Source organism: Engystomops pustulosus, chromosome 5 (genome assembly GCF_040894005.1).
Source record: "Engystomops pustulosus chromosome 5, aEngPut4.maternal, whole genome shotgun sequence".
Lineage (NCBI taxonomy): Eukaryota > Metazoa > Chordata > Amphibia > Anura > Leptodactylidae > Engystomops > Engystomops pustulosus.
Window position 1 is genome coordinate 192816836 of NC_092415.1, and position 26164 is coordinate 192842999.

The 26164-nt window shown below is 41.3% G+C and overlaps 1 protein-coding gene across 1 annotated transcript in view; it reads right to left on the reverse strand.

Moving 5' to 3' along the window:
* PLXDC2 (plexin domain containing 2) overlaps positions 1–26164 on the reverse strand; it is a 282435-nt gene that overhangs the window by 62108 nt on the left and 194163 nt on the right. Inside the window, exons 5-9 of the mRNA XM_072154195.1 lie at positions 24630–24752; positions 21942–22060; positions 8494–8593; positions 5729–5824; positions 2804–2885 (exon numbers count right to left, since the gene is read on the reverse strand). Of these exons, the coding sequence (XP_072010296.1) occupies positions 2804–2885; positions 5729–5824; positions 8494–8593; positions 21942–22060; positions 24630–24752 (520 nt within the window). The remainder of the gene's footprint in view (positions 1–2803; positions 2886–5728; positions 5825–8493; positions 8594–21941; positions 22061–24629; positions 24753–26164) is intronic.

The window sequence follows — 26164 nt, forward strand, 5'->3', positions numbered from 1 at the left end:
TCAGTAGTCAGACCCACATGGAATGAGTGCTGGAACTACCATGTTTTTGCTCAAGAGGTTGATATGCCCAACCCCATACCCAAAGGAAATGAAACAATATTGTTCATAGTTACTAAGAAGTTTAATATGCCTCCTATTGCTTAACTCCATTGCAACTTGAAGCTACAAGAACATCTGTGCGTCCGGAACGGTGGCCTAAATCATTTGCATCCACCCAGTGAAGCGCATGATCCAACCCAACAACTTCATGAGATATAATTCAGCCGTATAACTGTGAGCAGAATATCCACATGGATCAGTGACGCTGCTCCAACAGCCACCGTAAATATGCAAATAATATGCACATTACATTATGGAAAAGAACATACACTCCGATGCTTTCCGCCAACACAGATCTGAGCAAACCTAATATTAAATCCCATTTTTCTTCGGTAATTATTATAATTTACTAATCCAGAACCAGAAAGTTTATCTTTATGTGAAAGGTCAAATATTTTACAGAGCAAAATGTGTGAATAAGACCCATATTTAACCATGTTTCGTAGGGGTGAAAATACTAAAGTAACTGTATGAAGTGTCGGACTGGGTTTCCTTAGGTTCACCAGAGAAAATCAATCTGGGTGCCCACTCTTCATTATCCCCCAGGAAATATACTCTAGCAGTCTCCAAATTGTGTTGTTTTCTGATGGACCTCTGGGGTTCAAGACTGGGTTGAGCTGGTGCCCACCAGAGGATCCTCTGGTGGGCCAGTCCGACACTGACTGCATGTAAGTGCTTGGTGTACAGTCCTCAAAAATCCTACCGTGTACAGATAATACACATGGGGCTCATTTATCATTGTTTTTCTTCCTTTTCATGTCTTTTTTGAGACTTTTTTTTGGTGCAGTGCAATTTTTGTGCATTTTGGGGGACTTTTTGAAATGTGCACTGAAGTCCGAAGCCCATTTGTTTATCTACGGTAAGACACATTTATCTTCTATTCCAGATGTCGCTAAATGTCGCAAATGATGTTTATCTTTTCAAATTTGCAACATTTTTGGCGCAAAAACTCCAGACGAAACCATACTTAAGGAAAAAGTAGAAAATGGAAAGAAGTCACTTGAGACATTTGTGCGACATTTTAGAGACAAATTTGAAACAAATGTTGCAAAAAGGGCGCATTTGGGTATTTGCACAAATGTTTGCCCCTTTTTTCCAGTAGTGCACTGGTAAAGGCGTGTAGAAGTGATCCTGGATTGCACCTAATTCGTCTTTCTATTTTTCCTGCTTTTAAATGTTTACTCCTCATTTAATATTGCCTCAAAGGGCACAAATAATTGCGCAAAAACACTCCAGTCAAGCCAGAAAGGGTGTAAATCACAGAGAAACAAAAGGGAAATATGATAAATGACCCCCAATGTTTAAAAGAAATTCATTACAGTTAACATGCAATCTGTTATAGAGCAGGAGGAGCTGAGCAGATTGTACAATATTGTCTTATCTGCAGGAAGCATGTTATAGAGCAGGAGGAGCTGAGCAGATTGTACATAGTGTCTTATCTGCAGGCAGCATGTTATAGAGCAGGAGGAGCTGAGCAGATTGTGCATAGTGTCCTATCTGCAAGCAGCATGTTATAGAGCAGGAGGAGCTGAGCAGATTGTACATAGTGTCCTATCTGCAGGCAGCATGTCATAGAGCAGGAGGAGCAGATTGTACATAGTGTCCTATCTACAGGCAGCATGTTATAGAGCAGGAGGAGCTGAGGAGATTGTACATAGTGTCCTATCTGCAGGCAGCATGTTATAGAGCAGGAGGAGATTGTACATGGTGTCCTATCTTCAGGCAGCATGTTATAGAGCAGGAGGAGCTGAGCAGATTGTGCATAGTGTCCTATCTGCAAGCAGCATGTTATAGAGCAGGAAGAGCTGATCAAATTGTGCTTAGTGTCCTATCTGCAGGCAGCATGTTATAGAGCAGGAGGAGCATATTGTACATAGTGTCCTATCTGCAGGCAGCATGTTATAGAGCAGGAGCTGAGCAGATTGTATACAATGTTCTATCTGCAGGCAGCATGTTATAGAGCAGGAGGGGCTGAGCAGATTGTACATAGTGTCCTATCTGCAAGCAGCATGTTATAGAGCAGGAGGAGCTGAGCAGATTGTACATAGTATCATATCTGAATGCAACATATCATAGAGCAGAAGGAATATAAAGGTAATTGGGGTTGGCTATCATACACGATGCAGCAGTGTACGATGTTCCCTCGTGCCCTTCTTGCATCTGTCAGCAATTCTACATAAATTATGCTTTAACCTGCACAGGCTATAGCTAGGGATCAGGAACCCCCATTCTGCTGCTGGGTACGGCCCCTCCGCACCCCTGAACACCCACTTGGTGTGAAGGTGAAGAAAAGAGGAAAATTATCACAATTCCTCCCATTGTTTTTGGCTAAAACATGCAAAAGCCCTGATGACTACCCAGCAATGAGTAATACATGGAGGAATTGTTTCCATCAATGAAAATAAATTAGTTTCTGTGATTTCAAGTTTTTTTTACATTTTGGCTTTGTGTTTTTTACAAGGGGCAGGATCCCTCCAGTAAAGTGACATAGTGACAGGTATAAGAAGCCGCGAGACCCTCTAGGCAGGTCCATTTACAGACGTCAGCGAGTGAGAAAGATAAATGAGGTCTCTCCTCCGAAAAGACAGAATCCACTATAAGCGCAGATCACACACAGCAGTAATACCGGCAGTAATAGGATATACAGTCCCTGTATCTGAGGACTGGAGACATAATGACACCGGGACAGTCAGTCACACTTTACCTTTTGAGATTTTTGCACCAGCTGCAGTTGAAACCAATCTGGGAGCGGACACAGGAGTCACAGCTATTATACTGGAGACAAGCTGAGGGGAGACACAGGAAAGAGCGGCATCAGTCACTTATCATGGAATATAGAAAGCTTCTTATCTTATCACATCTATCTATATATTGTTATATGAAGTATCAGCTCTGTCTATCTATCTCACTATCTTTCAATCAATGTCTGTCTCATATCTATCTATCTATCTATCTATCTATCTATCTATCTATCTATCTATCTCACATCTATTTATCTATCTCACATCTATCTATCTCACATCTATCTATCTCACATCTATCTCACATCTATCTATCTCATATCTATCTATCTCATATCTATCTATCTCACATCTATCTATCTCACATCTATCTATCTATCTATCTATCTATCTATCTATCTATCTATCTATCTATCTATCTATCTATCTCACATCTATCTATCTCACATCTATCTATCTCACATCTATCTATCTCACATCTATCTATCTATCTATCTATCTATCTCACATCTATCTATCTCACATCTATCTATCTCACTGATAAATCCGGGAGGTGCCAGGGGGGCGGGGATTGTATCACACGCTGGTGCACTAAACGGCAGCGCATGATAAATCTCCCTTAACATTGTAGATATTGGGGCACATCTATCATATGATTGTACCCCTTCCCCGCAGCAGCTGCCACCACTAGAGAACTGGTGCATAAGCCCTGATAAATGTGCCCCATTAAATATAATCTCAGATTATTACATTAGCTTCCATTCCGTTATCTCTTGTAAGTAAACATTACAGATTGCATCGGTTTTTAGCCATTGGCTACAATGAGAGTGAAACAATAGTATAAATTCCGTCTCAATTCCGTAAAATCGTACATCCTTTGGTTATATTTTTGCATTTCATATCTTCCTTATTGCTAGCAATAAGGGAGGCTGAGGCGTAATGCTATGTGCTGCTAAATCCACCCAAGTGAAAACAATAACAGGGAAATGTTTCTTTCCAGCCAGTGATCGCTCCTCGGAATGGCTCCGTCACACGCGCTCGCCACCTGCAATATCTCCGCCACATAAAATATTCTCAATATCCCTCAATATGACTGCATCATCTGTGCAGCAATTCAATGTATATTTATGACAGTTTTATAACATCACCACCAAGGAGCTCTGGGATTAGAGTCATCTTTACAATGTTATTTTACAAGATTTGAGATAATGCAATCCGACGGGATTCTAAATGTATTGATTTTATTATTTATATCGAATTTCAGGCTTAAAGGGGTTTGTGGGTCCTCTTAAATTTTTTTTTTATTAAAGACGTCATTGAGGGTTTACAGAGTAGAATTAAAGTATTTGGGGATGATACTAAGCTCTGTAAAGTAATCAACGCTGAGGAGGATAGTATATTAATATTGAAGAGGGAAGTACTATATTATTGGTGTGTATAATAATACAGATAGATTTTCTGAAAGCTGGAGGCTTGGGCCGGAGGCTATGGAACTACAGATATTGTGATGGCTGATACACTGGACAAGTTCAAGAGGAGCTTAACACATTAGGATTATAGGTTGGACTTGATGGATCTGCATCTTCATTCGACTTTATTCCCCTCTTAGTCCATCCTAAAGGCAGACGGAAACATCATCTATGGGGAGGTTTCTACATATTAGATTATACTTTGTCAAAACTTCTCCGGCATTCTAAAGGAAATCAAAGGGGGTCATTTATCAAACGTGGGTGTATGGTGTGCCAGTGTAAGATGTGCCACTCATGTGCGCAGGAAATATTAGGAGGCTCTGGCCTCCTGATGTATCAACCTATCAACCTGGTATGGAATTGTTCTTTAGCCCACACCCTTTCAGGCCTAAACTGGCACAGGCTATAGGTAGTGAGCATATGCAGGGGCAGGAACACCTCCTTCACCCCCCACCATGCCCACTTGGCATACAGTTGGCATAAAGGGGACATAATCACAATTATTTGTGCTGCACAAGAAATTGCCATTATTTCAGGGCTTCTACACCAAAAAGTTGGCACGCAAGCTCTGATACGCCAATGAGTTATCTTGAGGTGTTGCCCAATGTCGAAGACTTTTAGATCTGGAAGAGATTCTGTCCCACCATTTCTGTCAATGATCTTTGGTCTGTTCGTCTTTTTGAATCCTTTGCGTTGTTAGCAAACAAGAGTATCAGAAATAGACCAAACTATCATGATGTTGTGTGGAGGACAAAACCAAACCAAGTCCTTCACTCATTGATGGCCTCCTTTTTACACTCTTCTTTTGAGCTTTCTGAGATCCTCAGGGGCGGACCTAATATACAAATCAAATTTCAAATGAAAGGAACCTGTATTTAAAAGAAGCCAATTTCAATGCCATAGTTTTCGGTGGGAATGTAGGATTCTCCATTGACAATGTCCAACACATTCCGAGGACTTTACATTGTGCTAAAGCCAAAGCAACAAAAAAACACGAACAGACCGAATGTATGAAAAATCACCTCCTTACCTTCAGGAGTATATTATATTAAAATACTTGTCAGGTTAAATCAGCTGACATTTTACACTGTAATTATATTGCCTCGCCACATCTTTTCTTCTATACTTATCTAACATAAATCCATAAAATAATATTGAAATGGAATAAGTACATTCATCTATATGAGGATGTGACATGGGTGATACACAATGCATATATGATTAGGCGTAAGGCTGTATAATATATCTTCTGCTTGTCTATTCTGAGGATGATATACACAACCTATATGTTTTCTCAGACACTTCTTCCATTAAGATAATTCTTCATACTCGGAGCCACTTCACAGCTCATTAAATCAATGGACTGAAGTGTCCTTCCAATGGTGACATATTACTGTATCCAGCAGGCCGCTCACTTACTTGGAAGAGGCAACATCTCCACTGCGGAGTAGTTGGTGATCCGAGCCATATCTAGCTCCACCCTGTGATATTCAAAGATTGTTCTCCTGCGGACATCTGCCAAAATATAACATGTAAAGCGTCATTTCCAAAAAATCTAATAAATAGACATTTTTCTCATTATCATCTAGTTTAAAAACATATTTAGGTCTAAAGTCCTCCATTATTTCCTAATGATGAGACGTAATTCCTGAAATCATGTAAAGAAATTGGCAAGTGTGAGTTAATATCTACAACTTAAAGAGGGCATGTCACCTTAAAAAATGCATTAGGAGCGGATTACTAAAGTATTAATACTAAAGTAGTATAAACTGGTAGCTTTAGCCGAAGCCTCCAATAAAGCCAGCAAACACTGCAGCTCCATAGACTCGGAATGCCGGTCCAAGCTTACAGTGGTCTGGCGTATCCATGAGGGGCCAGTCCTAGGAGGTGGTGACTGCCGCATGAAGCCTGGCAGTCATTGCCGGCCTATGTTGTGGGAGGGGTGGTCTGGGGAAGAAGCAGTGACTAACCGCCTACGCATGAATACCCCAGAACCCTCTGATAAAGCTAGCAAACACTGCAACGCCATAGCCTCGGAACACTGGACCAAGCTCACAGCGGTCCAGCATATTCATGAGGGGGGTGGTCCGAGGAGGCGGTGACTGGCCCAGGAAGCTTGGCAGCCACTGCCGGCCTATGGTGTGGGAGGGGCAGTCTGGGGGAAAAAGATGCTGCGCCTCGGACCACCTCCTCATGAATACGCCGGACCGCTGTGTGCTCGGTCCGACATTCTGATGGTATGGTTGTGCAGTGTTTGCTACCTTTGTCGGAGGGTTCTGATAAAGCTAGCAGTTTAACACTGTTTAAGCACGTTTTTTAGGGTGACAGGTACTCTTTTAAAGGGTTTTCTGGGATTATTATAGTTGGGCTACAATATCCTTACCATAAGTTACCCTAAGTAGATGATTGGTGAGGGTCCAAAAACACTGACCAGTGATCATTATTTGAAAATGGCCGTCAAATGACACTTCAATTTATGAGATTAGTGAAAGTCTGACACCCAATTTAATAACATTGTTGCGAATATTGTGGGTTGTGGGTCCCCAAGCCTGAACCCGAACTCTAGCCAGTAGTTGCAGATCAACTTCAGTCTCACCACCACTGGTAACACCCATGATTAGTGCCAGGTCCAATTGTGGGTATTAACCCTCTCCCCACTTTCTTCTCCTCTCAATTGATAGCACAGACAACACACTGGAGGGTGGGATTTATCATACAAGCACTTATTTAGTTGCAATTCCCAGTGCAGAGCTGGGAATTATGACTACTCTGTCTTCTATGCTGGGTGGGGGGGTGAGGGGGCAGTGCTGGGCCATGCAGCCTATAGGCTAGGATGCAATTCTATGCCAGATCTGACCTGTTTTTTGCCCACTGGCACAGTCCATGGCGGTGGGTGGGGACACATCATACGCTGGTGTACTTAGTGCCAGTATATGATAAATGGGCCTTACTAACTTTGTTTCTTCTTTGGTGATGTCATGTCCATTGGTCATATGACTAATGATTAGCGGACTTGTTTAGGTTTAAAAACAATTTCGTTTAGGGTGCCTGAACACCCACTGGTAACACACACAATCAGTGGTGGCATCAATTGTGGGTGTTAATCCTTTCAATGCTGCTGGCAATAAAGGGGGGGGGGGGATCTGTAGACATAGAGGTCTAGGGTTCTGTTCCAAGGTCTGTATGTAGATGTGGTGCTGATCAAGGATCTGTATGCAAGGTGGGGTCTTGTCTGATGCCAATATAAATGTTTGTAAACCTGTTTAGGGAAATGGTTTGTGTTACATATATGGGTGCCATATGTCCTATATGCATTTGAAATTCAATAAATTAGGGGGTTTTCATGTATATAATGAGTAGTGCCCTACCTTTGATCTGCACTGAAGAAAAATTACCAAAAATCAAATCAGGGTTTGATGCTGAATTTTTACTGCATGATTTACCTTACAAAGAGGAATTTCTTAATGGCTTCAAAATACAGATGAATCCTGCCTTACAATATTTAATGATAGAATATAGCATATATATATATGTTTTTTTAAGATCCTGAATATAAGACAACTGGCTGCAGCAGGAGCCTACCCCTACCTCTGCCCTGCCTCTCTGCAATTCCTAGATGCTTTGTTTAGTGTCATACAGAAAAATGCTGCTGATAGAAACAGTGGGGAGAAGATTATCCCCTCATTTATTCCTACATAGGTATATCGGTTTTACTGGAAAGACCGCCAGGAACCTCCTGCTTTATCCCCCCTGTTCTCCTCATTCACACTCTGCACTGGGCCTTAAGTGCAAGGAGTCATGGAACTTGCTGCAGTTATTCTGTTCAAATTATGTTAAAGTTACAGAGTCATCCTTCCATTTCTCTAGTATTCTAATATCTGGAGACTTTCCCACTGAGATGCCTTGTTTCAGTCTACTAAAGAAAACTAATAAAATATTAAAATGAATGAAGTTGCAATATCTACACATATCATCCTCTCTCGAGTATAAAGTGCCACGAAGTATAATCAGCGTGATCCTTGTACACTTGAAGGAAACTGTGGCATCTGTATAAGTGTATTATTACTGATCATTCTTTGTTATCAATTTATAAAAAATCAGAATATAAAAGCAGAAGAAATTAAAGCATTGGTCGTTGTTGTGAAATTGTGAAATTTAGGAAGACTCATATTCAATAGACTTACTAGGGATCTGCTGAATCTTATGGACTACAACAAAAGCATCAGAGAGGCCGACCTTCACAGGATGATTGGTGGAGCTGATCTCTATTACTGGCAGCGGTATCTGCAAGAGAAGGAGACGTAATGGCAATGAAAATTAGTATTTATGCGTATAAGAAGTGACTATGTAGACAGTTATTTGTACATGGATTCAGCACATCAGATGTCTGGCTATATAAATATTGGAAAATTATAGAAATGATTGTGTAAGCAACAACGTTACAGTTTCCATGTCATGTGTGTTTTTCATTACATTTCAAAAATGTGTAATAAATTATTAGAAATTCTCAAAATCACAACAAATTGGTGGCTTCAAGTCAAAAATAGCTCAAAAATTTTAAAATTCCCACATAAATTACACATACATTATATATACATGGCAAAGCACCTGGTCATGGGACATTAAGAGATTTAAGATGCCTCATAAGAGGAGATCACTACTATGACAAATATGTACAACCCTTTTGTCTAGTTTCTTTTAGCAACTAGTAGCTTTCACCAAGAATAACTATCCCGCTGTAATGCTGCTGTTAGAGAACAGAAAATAATATGGAAAGGTAGAAAAAGACACAGACAGTGAGACCTAAAAATGGACCCCCCTTCAACTTGCCCATCCTTCAATAGACCGTAGGTGACAACTGGTCGACGCTCTCTTACTGTACCAAAGTGAAAACACAGAGACAAAAAAACAGGACAGGACAAAAAACATAAGGGTCAAAACCAAAAGGCCTTTGAAGTACAGAAGCAAGATGGACAGAAGACAAGCAAAGGTCAAAAACTCAAACATGTGTCTAGGAAATGCTAGAAAGCTCCAAGGAAGGCTAAAAGTAAACACTGGGAAGTGGGAAGACAATCATCTTATGAAATAATGAGATATCTATGTCAGGATCCAAAAGGTGATTGGATTGGGTCCTTTGACCAACCAGACTAGCAGGGGAGGAATATGAGTAGAGGAGTCCATCACAGCCAGCTTGTCTGCAGCCCAGAACAAAGTTAAAAAGAGACAGATGACTGTGGTGGAATTAATTAAGACAACCAGGGATGAAATAAGGCAGTGCTCAGACTACTGCCGGACAGAATGCAAACTACATAAAAAAATCACAGCCAGCAGCAAATCTCCTCCTATACTTTATGGGCAGAGAATGGCGCTGAAGCTCGAAGAAAACAAATGTAAAATTATTGTGTACATTACAAAGTTATGTCATTCTGTTGGAATTTTATAAAGAGATTTATGAGTATTCAACCAAGTGGGTGGTACCAGTTCAAGAGGCATCAGATGTTGATTGGACACCAGCAGTCAGTGCAGGGCCACATGACTGTTTCCACCAATTAGGCAACTACATATGCACTCACCGGCCACTTTATTAGGCACACCTGTCCAACTGCTCGTTAACACTTAATTTCTAATCAGCCAATCACATGGCGGCAACTCAGTGCATTTAGGCATGTAGACATGGTCAAGACAATCTCCTGCAGTTCAAACCGAGCATCAGTATGGGGAAGAAAGGTGATTTGGTGCCTTTGAACGTGGCATGGTTGTTGGTGCAAGAAGGGCTGGTCTGAGTATTTCAGAAACTGCTGATCTACTGGGATTTTCACGCACAACCATCTCTAGGGTTTACAGAGAATGGTCCGAAAAAGAAAAAACATCCAGTGAGCGGCAGTTCTGTGGGCGGAAATGCCTTGTTGATGCCAGAGGTCAAAGGAGAATGGGCAGACTGGTTCTAGCTGATAGAAAGGCAACAGTGACTCAAATCGCCACCCGTTACAACCAAGGTAGGCAGAAGAGCATCTCTGAACGCACAGTACATCGAACTTTGAGGCAGATGGGCTACAGCAGCAGAAGACCACACGGGGCCACTCCTTTCAGCTAAGAACAAGAAACTGAGGCTACAATTTGCACAAGCTCATCGAAATTGGACAGTAGAAGATTGGAAAAACGTTGCCTGGTCTGATGAGTCTCGATTTCTGCTGCGACATTCGGATGGTAGGGTCAGAATTTGGCGTCAACAACATGAAAGCATGGATCCATCCTGCCTTGTATCAACGGTTCAGGATGGTGGTGGTGGTGTCATGGTGTGGGGAATATTTTCTTGGCACTCTTTGGGCCCCTTGGTACCAATTGAGCATCGTTGCAATGCCACAGCCTACCTGAGTATTGTTGCTGACCATGTCCATCCCTTTATGAGCACAATGTACCCTGTAACATCTGATGGCTACTTTCAGCAGGATAATGCGCCATGTCATAAAGCTGGAATCATCTCAGACTGGTTTCTTGAACATGACAATGAGGTCACTGTACTCAAATGGCCTCCACAGTCACCAGATCTCAATCCAATAGATCATCTTTGGGATGTGGTGGAACGGGAGATTGGCATCATGGATGTGCAGCCGACAAATCTGCGGCAACTGTGTGATGCCATCATGTCAATATGGACCAAAATCTCTGAGGAATGCTTCCAGCACCTTGTTGTATCTATGCCACGAAGAATTGAGGCAGTTCTGAAGGCAACCTGAAGGCAACCTGTTACTAGCATGGTGTACCTAATAAAGTGGCCGGTGAGTGTACATCTCTTTATGTAATTACATAGGAAGAACACAAATGTCAAAACATTAATCCTAGAATTAATTTTACACTGTACTGTATAGTGACCATTATTTTATTTTCCCAACATAATTAGTTTGTTTTCCCAAGTATCCTTTCTCAAAGTACATTAGAATTCTTCGCACACATCTTCTCAATCAAACTTCACCATTTATCTACCTTAATTTTGGCAAAACGGTCAAGAAAATAATTTTCTTTGAGGCATAAAAACTTTCGGATTTGAAAAATTTACTGCGGTGACTTTCAAAAAGTTCAAATATCTAACAACTATTTCTATTTGACCTTGACAGAGATCTGATTAAAGGAAAAAAAGCTGCAAAATAGATTAAGAGAGAAGAAAACGACTCAATTAAAATGTATCCCCCAGCCTTCAGGAGCTCAGGTGGCTTCCAGCCTGTGTACACGAGGACTTTCAATTATCCAAAAACAAAATTGCTAATCCAAAAAAAGAAACGGTCAATTTCTCGTCCCCTTCGTTCATACACAGTCTCAGTTGTTCATCGTGTTTACACTTATTATTTCCATTTCTAAGGCCTTCGTTACAAGGCCAAAGCATTTACCACATCACTGCTAGAAACCTGAAACCACCCCGTGGGCAGAACGACCTTGAAAGTGTCTTTGTAATAAATGTTGACAGTAAGGTGTCTTATAATTGAAAAGTAAGAATCCAATCAGGATTACATGAAAAGAAAGATGGAAGACATTTCTTCCGAGAAAGATACAAGAACTACAACTGTGAGAATCTATAGGACTTTGTCTTTTATGGCCAAACAATGCATGGTCTCATAGTTAGGGGGGCCATTGTGTATAAATCTCTTTCTATATATATATATATACAGGCGGTCCCCAGGTTATGTACACGATAGGTTCTTTAGGTTTGTGTTTGCCCATGAAAGAAAGTTCCTTAAATTTTAACCCCCTAGTGATGTTTAAACAATAAAGATCATTTCAACTCAATACTTTACAATTTTACTCAGTTTTATTACTGTTTTAGTTCCTTTCACTCAATGATGGTCAGTGTAAGATTCCAGAGTGAGGGCGGGGACTCTCTAAGCAGACACTTCATGATTCCTCCGTGCTATGAGATGCTGTGTACTGACAATGTGCTTACATTATCATGGTCCAGGTTAATCTACACTTTTATTTAGGTTCTGAAGATTCTACTAGTATCAGACACATAGAAAAATAGAGATGAGACAGATCAGAGATAAAAAATGATGAGATCGGAGGGATATAAAACACAACGATAAACTCCAGCTCTGCTACATCTCAACTATAACACACAACCAGCCCTGCTAAACCTTCTTCCCCTGCTGTAAAGATTTTATAATGTGGATAAAACTTGTGTCGTGTGAAAACCCCTTTACGACAAATACCTTCAGATACAGATACCATCAATAGACAGTTGATGATATTTTAGATATATCATCATAGGCCATATAAAATCACTATATAGAAACACTGTAAAATATAGCACAAGAGACATGTATCCCCTATTCCTATCTTAGGTACCCACTTTGATCACAAAACTGTGGTATCGGCACCCAAGGTGAATCAAGGTTGTGTTGTCAACACTCTATATAATTCTATGATACTTCCAAAATGGTGAGGACTTTATATAGGGCTATTCTATCCCTTTGAGTCAGGTTGTGCACGTGGTATACCATATGTTTCCCATCTGATGCCATATCAACAATGGAATAGACTGCGTGCTTCAACCAGAGGAGTCTCCTGCTGGATAAGTTAAATATTATTCAGTTCTTTAAGGAGTTAAGCTTTAGCTTCCTCTCCTTCTGTGTTCAGACTTCAGAACTACTTTCTAGAAGAGTTTAGTGAAAAAGAAACAAAGGTGCATATTTCTTGAAACCCTTTACACCAAGTGTTGATAAAGCAAAGGGGCTGACCAATCTCAATTACAGCCTACCTGATCAGGTTGGGGATCAATTTCGATCTTGGGTCCAGCCCCACCAATTAGCTCATAAAACATCTCAAGCCAGTGGTGCACACCACTTTCTCATCTCAGGGCACTTATGTGGATTTGTGTTTTGTGGTAGCTAAATGAATTGGAGAACTAATACTGTGTATGGCACTGTGCTTGGTGGATAGTGAAGAGGTCATAGCGCTTGTCTCGGGTTCCTTCATTGTCCGACTCCCATATAACCACTTGAATTATCATAGTAACAGTATATTTACAAAATCAACAATGACGGTTCACTGTCTCCTCCGATCCCTTCCACATGACCACGAGAGTCACGTAATTGCACTCCACTTCTGGCATTTAATTTCTAATTCTCACTTTTGATTTTATATCTGAAAAAGGAAACCAACAACGCGTGAAGGTTACTGAAAATATCAATGTTTCCATTGCACTGATAAGTAAATGAGCCTCTCCAGAGATCAAACAAGAAGCGCGTTCTGAGAATGAACAATGCCGATCGGCTTCATTCACTTCTATGTTGGGATTTCAAGCATCTCTGCTGAAACGGCAACGCAAAGCCAAAAACCCACACAGGAGCGAACAAACAAACTCCATCATCCCTGCCAGGTAAGGTGGTACGGAATGCCAAGTTTGGTCTAAGAAGGATAAATTCCCTGTATTACAATTGTTTTGCGGACAATGCAGAGTCTACGAGCAAAACCCTCAATCTGTGTAGAAAGGCACAAAGAGGCGGATGCCGTGTGGTTAGTTAGGCCAATATTTAGATAAAGGAACATCTGCTGTAATTTAGAACATAAGCATGCTGATTAATTGGAAAATTTCATTCAGGTCTGGGTATTACTAACTATTTTCTTGGACAACATGGAGCAACATCTCACAAGCCCTTGGATATTTCGCATGGATGACTTTCAGGATTTGAGTCTTAAAGATAAAAACAATGCACCTTAAGAACAACTTATGGATCTTTCTCATTCACAATGTAACGTTTTATTCCCCAAAAAGCACAGGAGCCCCTAGGGCAGGGATAGCTTTAGGTTCTTCATAGAAAGGATCCTTGGTTCCGGAGTAATTGACTATTCAGTCTTTGTCCTACTTAGGCTACATTCACACTAACGTATGGAGGACGTATATACGGGCGACGTATATACGGCCGATATAAGTCCTCCATAGACGGCAATGGGCGCACGGCGCCCTACGGAAGCGGTACGGTGCAGCACACGTGCGGCACCGTTCCGCTCCGTACCCGGGAAAAAGATAGGACCTATCTTTACCCGTAATACGGCGCCGTGCGCCATAACTTCCTATGGAGAGGGGCGGGGGTGGGCTACGCTCACCTCCTCCTCCTCTCCCCGTGCACTGCCGTTGCCCGCCCGTACCGTAGCGGGCAACGGCAGTGCACGGGGAGAGGAGGAGGAGGTGAACGCAGTGTGAATGTAGCCTTAGCGTTGAATAACAAACACAATCCAGCTCACCATGTCGCTTTGGATCGCTACGACCAGGCTTGGCTTAGTTAAGGTTGAAAGTTCTCTAACTTTCCAGCAAAAGGGATAAAATAAAAATCCAGATATTATTTGATTTTAATAAAATTTGTAAAGTTGTATAGCATCAGCTCATGAGTTTCAAGCACTCAGTTACTAGGGAAAAAAAATTGGATAGGTTGAATGATAAGATGCCCTAGCCATTGCATGCACAGGAGATAAGATGCCATTACACGTGTGTCCACTCTGCATTGAAAATTCATGTATATGCTTGTTGTAGTAGACAGTGGATTGTGGACCCACCGTGCCACCTAGTTGGCTTGGCTTTAAGCTGTCTAAGTGACCACAACACTTTCTACCATTTTACCCCGTTATCCTTTTACTGCAACAAGGTCACCAGGTGATTATCTTCTGCAGTAATCACAATTTAGGTAATTGCTAGTAATGATTACATATAAGTCTTGCATGCCACCATTTTCCAGAGAATTGATACTCAATAGCCTAAAGTTTGGCTTTAGGCCATGTCTAAGTAACCACAACAGTTTCTACTCTATTACCCATGCAACCCCTTCACTGCTCCTTCTGGAGTAATTTCAGTATAGGTGGTAGCTGACCCACAAGGGTCCATGGTCATTAGTTGGTGGGGCCATTTTCCTGAGGATCATTGCTCCACATGGAGTGACAATCCTTGGGACAATGGCGGTGCTGCCACTTAATAGATAACATCACCGTTGTTACCAGTGGAGGAGTCGGGTATTGAGCCTAATGCTTATGGTTGAAGTTTGGGTTTGGTTCCCATCCTCACTAGTCACTAGCAAGGCTTTGAAGGTAGCTTCAATATCACAAATTATACTATGCTGCAAATCAGACCATCTTATTACACATCTGAACATGTCCAGCAAAGAGGAGTAAGCAGGAGGGGAGGTTTAAGGCTGCCATGAGACCTGGGCCTACATATGGAACTAGAATCAAGCTTCTTGGGGAATGGGGGATGCATCACTTCTGCCTGCTTTCAATCTGCGGTTTCAGGACCTTTGATGATCCTTCAAAGGTCATGAAACGGCTCTTGCATACATGTGTGTTGGGAGAAGGAACAGATGTATGAGGATTTAATGGCTGAAGGTCCTTCTCAGTATAAAACTTGGTGGGTGGTTTGGGTGGCTTGGTCCCCTAGAAGGCTTGGGCACCAGGTTACTGTCAAAACTAATATTGTAAGGAGGAACAAATCAATTCCTTGCTTTACGCTACACTTAGTAGATACGTTTTCAACTTGCTTCTATATGGAACATGACTCTGTGTTGAGCTGTTCCCGGTGGAGCGCCAATTATTATATATAAGGTTGCTCAATGGCTCATGAATACAGATGTATGGTCAGTTTTTTAAACCCCACAATGGCTACTGTGGGACACCGGTTCTTGGTTTGGAAATGATCATTAGCGTTTGACTTAATGAGGGAAAAAGTCCAAACTATTTAGGCAGTGGAAGTCATCTTCACATTTGCACTTATCATCATTGTTACTGGTTCAATGGGGATCGGTAGGAGAACAGTAAAATATTCTGCAGCAGATGAATTCCCTCATTGAATGTATTATACTTTTCTCTATTCAGCCCATTGATTGTGCCTGTAGATTCTGCAGTTTCCACTTCAAAAGCTTTAACGGTGATAGGTCTCTTAAGAAAACCATGAAACATTCAGGCACAGTGGTTTCTTACACTTTTACGTGGAGCTAAAGGCTAGTTATGCTATAAAAAAGGGATAATCTGCCCAACATTGACATAAAGGATCATGTAATTGTGGAGTTGTTGCACATAAATGGATAAATGGAATCGGGGGCTGAATAGTCACAAGTCACATCAAATTTTATAGATAGATAGCCAAGAAACAAGGCACTGATCACCCCCCTCCACCTGGAGTACGGGCATCTTTAGCCCCTCCCCCTGGTCACGCCCCTGCTTAGGAAGGATACAAGAATATAATGATTTATAGAAAGTATATTGCTTGTGGTTCACCTATACAGATTCTGAGGAAGAGAAACTGCTCAAACAGATTTGTCACAACACATCTAAGCTAGAATATAATACCGGGCTTGAAATATAGAAATTGTATTTGTCGGTTCACAAAGCTTTTTGCAGGAAACGTGATATGGCATATAGATATGATATCAGATAATATCTGGAAGGTAGAGACCAACCTGGCATTTCTACTGTATACCCAAATGTAATCTGTAAATGTTTTTTTTTTCCATGTTTTATTGGTAATAACAATTGTTACTATTGGATCTGTGAAAGATTTAAAGGGAACCTGTCATCAGGAAGGTCATTTTTACATGATGACAGGTTCCAATAGCCTCTAGCACTTTGATTTTAAATATGCCTTTGTCATGGATCTGAATAATTCCACAGATTTTTGATTGTTTCTTTAACATTAACTGCCGGCAGTGTGTGAGGGGGAGTCTCAGATTGGGGGGTGGAGGGAGAGTTCAAACGAGAATTGCTTGAAGCGTGGAGGGAGCAGGGGAGAGGTTGAGGGAGGGCAATGGCTGAGGAGGAGGAGGGAAGGAGGAATTGAGGAGAAGACTGCTGGGACTCACTGACCACTGCTGACAGGGAGCCAGGTAATGTTTAAGAAACAATTAGAAAAAGAAGGGAAATATTCAGATGCAAGAGACATTTCTGAAATCAACACACCAGAAGCTATTGGGACCTGTCCTCATGTAAAAATGACCTTCCTGATGACAGATTCCCTTTGAAGGAAATCAACCAACACAATTCATCATAACGCAGAGGGTGCTTAGATTAGATTCACAGCAGTTAGAGTTTAGTTATTTGTAAAGATCTTTTATTTTAGATGAATTAGGAAGGTAGACTTAGCCTTTAAAGGGAACCTGTCATCAAGAACAGGCACAGTTGAAAAGAGCAGCGGAGGCATATCAGGCTCTTCCCACCAATTGTTCCACAAACTATTTCTGCCTTTGTCTATGTTGGCTGCACCCACCGACGCTTGGCTCTGCCCATCGCAGGGTGCATAAAATGGGCAGAAGATCTGCAGTTTCCCACACAGTGCCCACTGCTAGATTCACCATACAGCATTCTGGTAAGGACAGGAAGTGGGCAGGGAAAGGACTTCCTGTCTGTCTAGGCTAAGATTTGAAGACTCAGTGGCACACATTTATCAAAAGCAGTGCAAACGTGTGTGCAGGGGGTGGCAGATTCATGAATTGTGGTACACATTCTTCATCTGGCGCCCTCTGCACTGCTCCGAGTTCACCAAGTTTTTTTGTTGCACCTTTATAATAGAGCATGTGACACTGAATGATAAATGTGACACACGCTCCGACTGTGCACCAGAACACCCCTGTCTGTGCAGAATTTTGTGTCATGTCAGATATAGAACATGTGCAAGGAGTTTGCACTAAAAAAGAAATAGCAAAGTCAGACAAAAAACAGGTGCAGGGGCTTTAATAAATGTGGGCCAATGAGCTGTCAGTCAAAAGAGGGAGGCATGGTTCACTGGCAGCCTGGAGGAAACTTGACTCTTCTATTCAGTATATGACTCTTCTATAGTCATTTTCATATCATAAAAATATCTCTAATTAAGGTATGGTGCCTAAGTGGAAGATAATTTTAGGTGATATGGATATGACTTTTAACCCTTTACCAACACGTATTACTGGAGCGAGGGTTAAAATTCTATTGCCAAGTCTTTCTCATCCTGAAAAAATCTACGAGTCCCTGTTTCCAGAATAATGAAGGTCCCTGAACCTAAACAAGATTTGATATATTGCAATAGCAGAAATGCTACAGCTTACCCTTCCTCACTGTTGTAAAGCTCATCTTGTCAGGGATGGTCATGGCCACCACTAGGCATTGGAATGAGTCGGCCTGGATAGCAGCACAATATAGGGGAAAGCAACAAAGAAGAAAGTTCATCCGGTGCAGTGTTAACATTTCAAATATAAACTCTTCAAATCCATTGAAAGTATGTATACATAGTACAGTACATGAATCTCTGACGTGTTTCGAGCCTAAACAATAGCTCATAGTCATAGCTACTATGAACCAGTATTTGGGCTGAAAACACGTCAGTTGACCATGTACTCTACATACTTTAATGGATTGAAGAGTAAAGATTGGAATTTTTAACACGGTTCCAGATAAACTTTCTCCTCCGTTGCTCCAGACAAGATGTGTGTCCTCATCTGCTCTCAAGTGGAGCCTCATCATCCCAAATCATCCTATTGACACCCCAGCAGATGACGGCATAGACAGGACATACAAATTAAATGCAAAGTCAAGATATAATCATTTCATTAAGCTTCTCAAATGAAGACACGCTCACCGACATGGAAACAAACGAGCCTTCATTCACTCTCCGAACACTTGTAGAGAACGTGGATAAATGAGAAAAGACTGGATCCGCCGACTTATAATATCCTTAGCTGAGCACACAAGAACTTCAAATTGCAAAACCTCTCAGTTGTGACTTATTAAGGAAAATGCACATTCGGAGGAAAATCAAAGAACTGCAAAGAGAATTAGCTGGGCTAGATGACAATGACATGAGATCAGCGTTAAGGCAAAAATCCTTAAAAGACGGATTAACTAGAGCATTGCCGAGCAGGAACAGAAAGGTATAAATGGTGGTGGGGGTTGTAGAATCTGCTCCTGTCTTTTCAATACGACTATGTACAATTTAAGCCACCACATCACCAATCAGGGAAGATGAGAATTTGGAATTGGAATCTACACTCATCGGCCACTTTATTAGGTACACCATGCTAGTAACGGGTTGGACCCCCTTTTGCCTTCAGAACTGCCTCAATTCTTCGTGGCATAGATACAACAAGGTGCTGGAAGCTCCTCAGAGATTTTGGTCCATATTGACATGATGGCATCACACAGTTGCCGCAGATTTGTCGGCTGCACATCCATGATGCGAATCTCCCGTTCCACCACATCCCAAAGATGCTCTATTGGATTGAGATCTGGTGACTGTGGAGGCCATTTGAGTACAGTGAACTCATTGTCATGTTCAAGAAACCAGTCTGAGATGATTCCAGCTTTATGACATGGCGCATTATCCTGCTGAAAGTAGCCATCAGATGTTACAGGGTACATTGTGGTCATAAAGGGATGGACATGGTCAGCAACAATACTCAGGTAGGCTGTGGCATTGCAACGATGCTCAATTGGTAACAAGGGGCCCAAAGAGTGCCAAGAAAATATTCCCCACACCATGACACCACCACCACCAGCCTGAACCGTTGATACAAGGCAGGATGGATCCATGCTTTCATGTTGTTGATGCCAAATTCTGACCCTACCATCCGAATGTCGCTGCAGAAATCGAGACTCATCAGACCAGGCAACGTTTTTCCAATCTTCTACTGTCCAATTTCGATGAGCTTGTGCAAATTGTAGCCTCAGTTTCCTGTTCTTAGCTGAAAGGAGTGGCACCCGGTGTGGTCTTCTGCTGCTGTAGCCCATCTGCCTCAAAGTTTGACGTACTGTGCGTTCAGAGATGCTCTTCTGCCTACCTTGGTTGTAACGGGTGGCGATTTGAGTCACTGTTGCCTTTCTATCAACTCGAACCAGTCTGCCCATTCTCCTCTGACCTCTGGCATCAACAAGGCATTTCCGCCCACAGAACTGCCGCTCACTGGATGTTTTTTCTTTTTCGGACCATTCTCTGTAAACCCTAGAGATGGTTGTGCGTGAAAATCCCAGTAGATCAGCAGTTTCTGAAATACTCAGACCAGCCCTTCTCGCACCAACAACCATGCCACGTTCAAAGGCACTCAAATCACCTTTCTTCCCCATACTGATGCTCGGTTTGAACTGCAGGAGATTGTCTTGACCATGTTTATGTGCCTAAATGCACTGAGTTGCCGCCATGTGATTGGCTGATTAGAAATTAAGTGTTAACGAGCAGTTGGACAGGTGTACCTAATAAAGTGGCGGGTCAGTGTATAAGGGGTCAAGATCCCATCAATAACCACCAGTAGGTATACCTTCATACACAAGAGTGGGAATATGTTATGAATAGGGATAGGTAAGTCAAATTTATCATGCAAATACTTCTCCCTAAAGTCAAATTGTTGGAAGATCCCTTTAACATTGGGATTTATTCTTCTCACTAGTGGCAACAAATTTCCCTCTGGCCCTCTGCATCATGCTTTGATACCCCACAGTGTTTGTGTGGGGGGTGTTGGGACACATATACATAATACTGTAGTACTCCTTCACAAAAGTTGCTACTTATTGCATCTACTTTTTTGAAAGAGAAAATGGCTTAGTAGAAGGAGGATCGGTCTCTCACAGTAATTTTTTTCAAGTTATAAGTTCAACTCTATCTTATTGACTTTAATGTGGTGGTTTAAAAGGTCTTGTCATATGAATTATTGCAGAAGTTTCCGGGATTTCTGTGATGGGTAGAGAAGTAAGAGTTCTCTTTACAGAGACGTTGCCAATTAAGGCCACCTTACAGACATGTGAAGACTTACAGCCATTGATGTTCCACTAGGGGATTTAGGGAAATATGCAAAATAGATTTCCAGGATGGGACAAGGAAAACATTGCCTCTTGAGTATCTTGTAAGGCAGTCCCCGTAACATCAAGCATGACTTTCAGGAAGCCTAATGACATGATGTGGGATAAAAGCCACACCAGTGTATCTATTCCAGAAGGAACAGATTCCCAACTGCAGACAGCACTGATGTTGCATCTCTTTAGTACAGTGTAGGAAACTCGTTCAGCTGAGTGAGAGGGATTTGACTACAGTTGGGAAGTAAGAGTTCTCCTTACATAGACTTTGCCAATCAAGGCCACCTTGCAGGTGTATGGAGACTTATAGCCATTGATGCTCCACTGGGGGATTCTGGGAAATATACAAATAAGTTTTCCAGGATGAGAAAAGGAAAACATTTTCTTTTAGCTATCTTGTAAGAGGCATTGTTTTTTTCTTGTACCATTCTGGAAAACGTATTTACATATTTTTGCAGGATGAAAAAATGTACCATCAATGGCTATAAGTCTAGTAGTCTTGTTTCAAAAATCCCTACTAAATATCCTCAAAAAGATTTCTGACCTTTAAGCGGGTAAATATGAAAATAAACACAATAAACAGTAATGATAGTAATAAAAATAATAATAATTGAATAATATAAATGAAAGCAAGTAATCATTTGGGAAACCTTGTCCTACATTATCCACTGAGATGTATTGTTGCCATCAATGAGCATTCGGAATGGCAACTTGTTTTCTAATGATATCTGGCCTCACTACAGGTCCAACTCTGCGGATATGTATCATTGTGGCATACAGCAGAAACATCTGACCATTACTAGCTGTAGAATTGAATTGTTATGGGGGATTATATTTTTTTACTTACTTCTTTATAGCCAAACACTATTCGACCATCGTTGATCAAGGTGGCCTGGAAGGTGAAGCTACCGAGGCTGTAGTTGTCCTTCAGGTGAACATGGTCCCACTGAACCACGAGGGCCGTACCTAGAAAAGAAATATATACTTAAGGACACCCGACTTACAGACAACCCATAGTTACAGACAGACCCCTGTGACCTCTGGTGAAGCTCTCTGGATGTTACTATAGTCCCAGACTGCAATGATCAGCTGTAAGGTGTCTGTAATGAAGCTTTATGGATAATCCTTCGTCCCATTACAGAAAAAACTCCAATTGTCACTGGGGCCAAAAAAATTTTTGTCTGGATCTACAATTATAAAATATACAGTTTCGACTTACATACAAATTCAACTTAAGAACAAACCTCTGGACCCTATCTTGTACCTAACCCGGGGACTGCCTGAATTTTATATTTTTGAACAGTACAAGCAATTCTATCCTACAAGTCAAGGCAAAAGCAATTTCGATTGCCGAGTGTGACAAGAATAGTCAACCAAATAACATTTTTACCCAACCTCTAATCATGTGAGCTCCGTCGATGGGGCTCCCCATTTGGAACAGTGGAAAGCCAAAGCAGGGAGCAGAGGAAGAGGTGAGTAGATTCCCCCTTTTTGTTTTAGGGTTTTAGCATTGCAATAGCTGGAGAGTGATTTGCCTAATTAAACAGCTGCTAACACCTGTGTTTACAAAACGCAACCGTTAACGCATTGTTAATGCATTGTTAACGTACGTTTTGTAAACACAAGTGTTAAGAGGTGTTTAATTAGGCAAATCACTCTTCAGCTATTCCAATGCGTTTTTAAACGCATGCGTTAATCGTGACGTGTGACCGCACCCTCACACAGGTGGCAGATGTTTTTAGTTGAGAAGTTAGATGATCCCTTTAAAGCCCAATAATGGGTATAAATAAAGTAGTTAAATCTCAAGACGGTCCTCAAGTTAACCTGTATGTAGCTTATTAGAAAGTTGTATAAAGTAAAAATATATGTTTGTTGCAAGCTCCTTTGACGTTTCACCACCTACGCCAACTCTGACTCTCTGCCTCCTTTAATAGATTCTATTGACCAATTTCGATGCTTTGGGGCATTTATTCTGTAGATTCCACCATTGTAGAACAATAAGTGCTGTTTTATTTTCAGAAACCAATGGGGCACATTTACTTACCCTGTCCTGTCGCGATCCAGCGGCGCATTCTCAGTCGAAGATTCGGGTCTTCTGGCGATTCACTAAGGTAGTGCGCCCGATGTCCACCAGGTGTCGCTGCTGCGCTGAAGTCCGCCGGAGTTGGCCGGAGTTCACTATCCTATTCCTGGTGCAGGTAAGCGCGTGTCAAGCGACACATTTTTTTTAAAAACTACGCGTTTTTTCCGAATCCGCCAGGTTTTCCGACAGCCGCGCCTCCCGATATCCGTCGCATGCATGCCAGCGCTGATGCCCCACAATCCTATCGCGTGCGCCAAAAACCCGGGGCAATTCAGGGAAAGACGGCGCAAATCGGAAACATTCGGGAAACCTGACGAAAAATAACGATTCGGGCCCTTAGTAAATGACCCCCAGTATGTCAATTTGTGTCTCTGTTGTCAAATGGCTGTTTCCAGACTTTAAACGTTATCCAGGGACCACCGATCTGACATTAGAGAAACAATTTAGCATATTACATGCTGAATGTTTTTGTAGGATTTGGGGTTAGTGGAGGTGGTTGCTAAGATTGTAACGTTTCCTAACTTTTCTTGCTTCCAACATATTTGATGGAATATTTTGCTGGGATTTGTACTCAAAGGACTGTAAAATCAGTTTTGCTGGAGACTCCATTGACTTAAAGGTAATCTGTCAGGCCAATTTGGGACACTAACCCATTCAATGGCCCTCATGGGGCCGTGGTTTAGTGTTCTAAATCACCTTAGAGGAATTTTTATGTAGGGGCATAACAAAAATAAACAGCTAAACTCACTTGGTACCTTGTTCTGCCAACGTGTTCCCGTAAAGTGAAGCTGGTGTCACTGTGAAAGTGGGGTAGGTTTGGTGCATGATAAATGAAGCAGGGTTATTGTTCCGGCTTCCCTTCCCGAATCACAAGAGGAGTTGTCTTATTTGACTCACATCTTGGTGAGTAAAAGAGTTTATTTTTAAAAAAAAATTCAGCCCACCCACAGCCTTCATAAAGGTCAATTTGGGACTCTGTAGGACCTGTAGTTGGTTTCGGATCCAAAATCAATCTGTCAAGTCCTCTTTATTGGTCTGACTATTTTCGTAAATTCGGTACATCTTTCAATCTGTTTTTAATCCGTTTTTGTGCCACTCGAAGGGCAACAATTTCCGTGATTTTTTTTCAGTTAATAACCACACCCACTTTGAAATGAGTGGTTAAAACATGCAAAAAGCTGCAAAATTATTGCTCAAGGGAGCCCAAAATTTTGCAAGTGTGCAAAATTTTTTTAAAGCCACAGTTTTAGAAGAAGAGCTTCATAAATGTTCCTCATTCAGTAAAGGAACTTGCTCACATTTCTACCATCCATTGACATATCTCTCTGTGTATATAATGCAGATGTAACCAAAATATCCACCTTCCCCATCTATTCTCTTTTTGACAACTCACTACATCTTCTTTTACATTTTCCCGGCCATAAATATGGGTTAGACTTTGTTTTTACATACCGTTGTCAAAGTATCTGACTGTCGAATTTCTGGACACACTTGGATCAAAATTGGCCATCAAGGGAGCGATATATTGTGTTGCCGTAAGCATCCGATGCACAACTTCTCCTGTATATATAAAACCTAGAGAAACCAGAAACAGATATGATAATCACATTTCTCGTAACGGGTTTAACAAGAGGGAATAGAAAGTGCTAACATCAGCTTTATGCGAAGACGGGAAGATCGGTTTATCACTTTCTTGATCTACTATGTGCCACAAATTTGACAATTAAGTAAACTTTCTATGTGTTTTGTTAAATGATAGAGGTTGTAGATACTGCAGAGCAGAGGGAATTACATCTGTTTGTAGGACAAGGAAATGTCTGACAAACATATGTCGTAACATATTGCAGAGTCATTCACTTTTCTTTGTTTGTTGACTTTTCTCTTTTCAGCTAATTTCGTTGCATGTGTTACTGGAGTTGGTTTTATGCCATCAGAATTACCTTTATCAAAGTTTACGGTGCCCTGAAGAAGGTTATGAGCATTAGTAAAAGACAAAATGTACAATTAGGATTCTGTTCTGTAATGGTACACCACTTGTATATGTTCCAAGTGTCTTATTTGCATTTTGCCTTGACTTTGATACAATAGTTGAATCACAGCACACACAAATTGATCACCAAGACAACTTGACAGCAAGACACCATGATATTAGTAGGAGATATTTGAAAGAGGACCTTTCACCACGTCCACCAACTCCAACTCTTTGCATGATATAGTTGCTCCACTCATTCTGGAGTAGTTGGAATTTTTTTTATAGTCTCCACCATTCCCAAGAAATTACTGCCGCACAATATGGGTGGTTGGGTGGTCTTGGTTTGGAGATTACATCCCAAGACCGCCAACAGGACAGAAGCCTTCTAGAAAAATAAGTTCTCAAACTACAAGCACAGATTTCTCAGAAAAATGGAGGTAACATTCCAAAGTGAATGGAGAGGAGTTGGTGAAAGGTCCTTTTTAAGGTCTGAAAGTTTTAAGTTGAGGCATTCTGAGATCAGATGCACATTAATGAGCCTAAGAAGCCAGTGACCCTGTGGCCAGTTTACTACTTGACTTTACATAAACCACATTTGTTCACAAAGGACACCCAAGAAGACCTGACATTTTATGTCTAGCCACCATAATATTGCCCATGTTAGTCATTCACTACAAGAACTTATGGTTTATGAACTTTCTGAGCTGTAATCTTCTAATGGTCTAAAGAAATGACAAAGGTATATATTCCTGACTATGGTGGTCTAGGATACTAAGAGTTATTATCCAGTATAGGGGGAAAAGAGAAGCAATATTCCCTTCATCGACCACCAGCTGGTCTCTATTTACTGGTTCTGTCTTAATACGTAGGAAAACTCCACTCATCCAACCATTGGCTATAGCTGGTCTCTACTTTAGCCAATGAATGGTTGAGCAAGCATTTTCAGCCATTAAAATTTTTTTGTGTTTGGAAAGTAATCACGACAGACCTATTAAGCATCAAGGTGGGAACATCA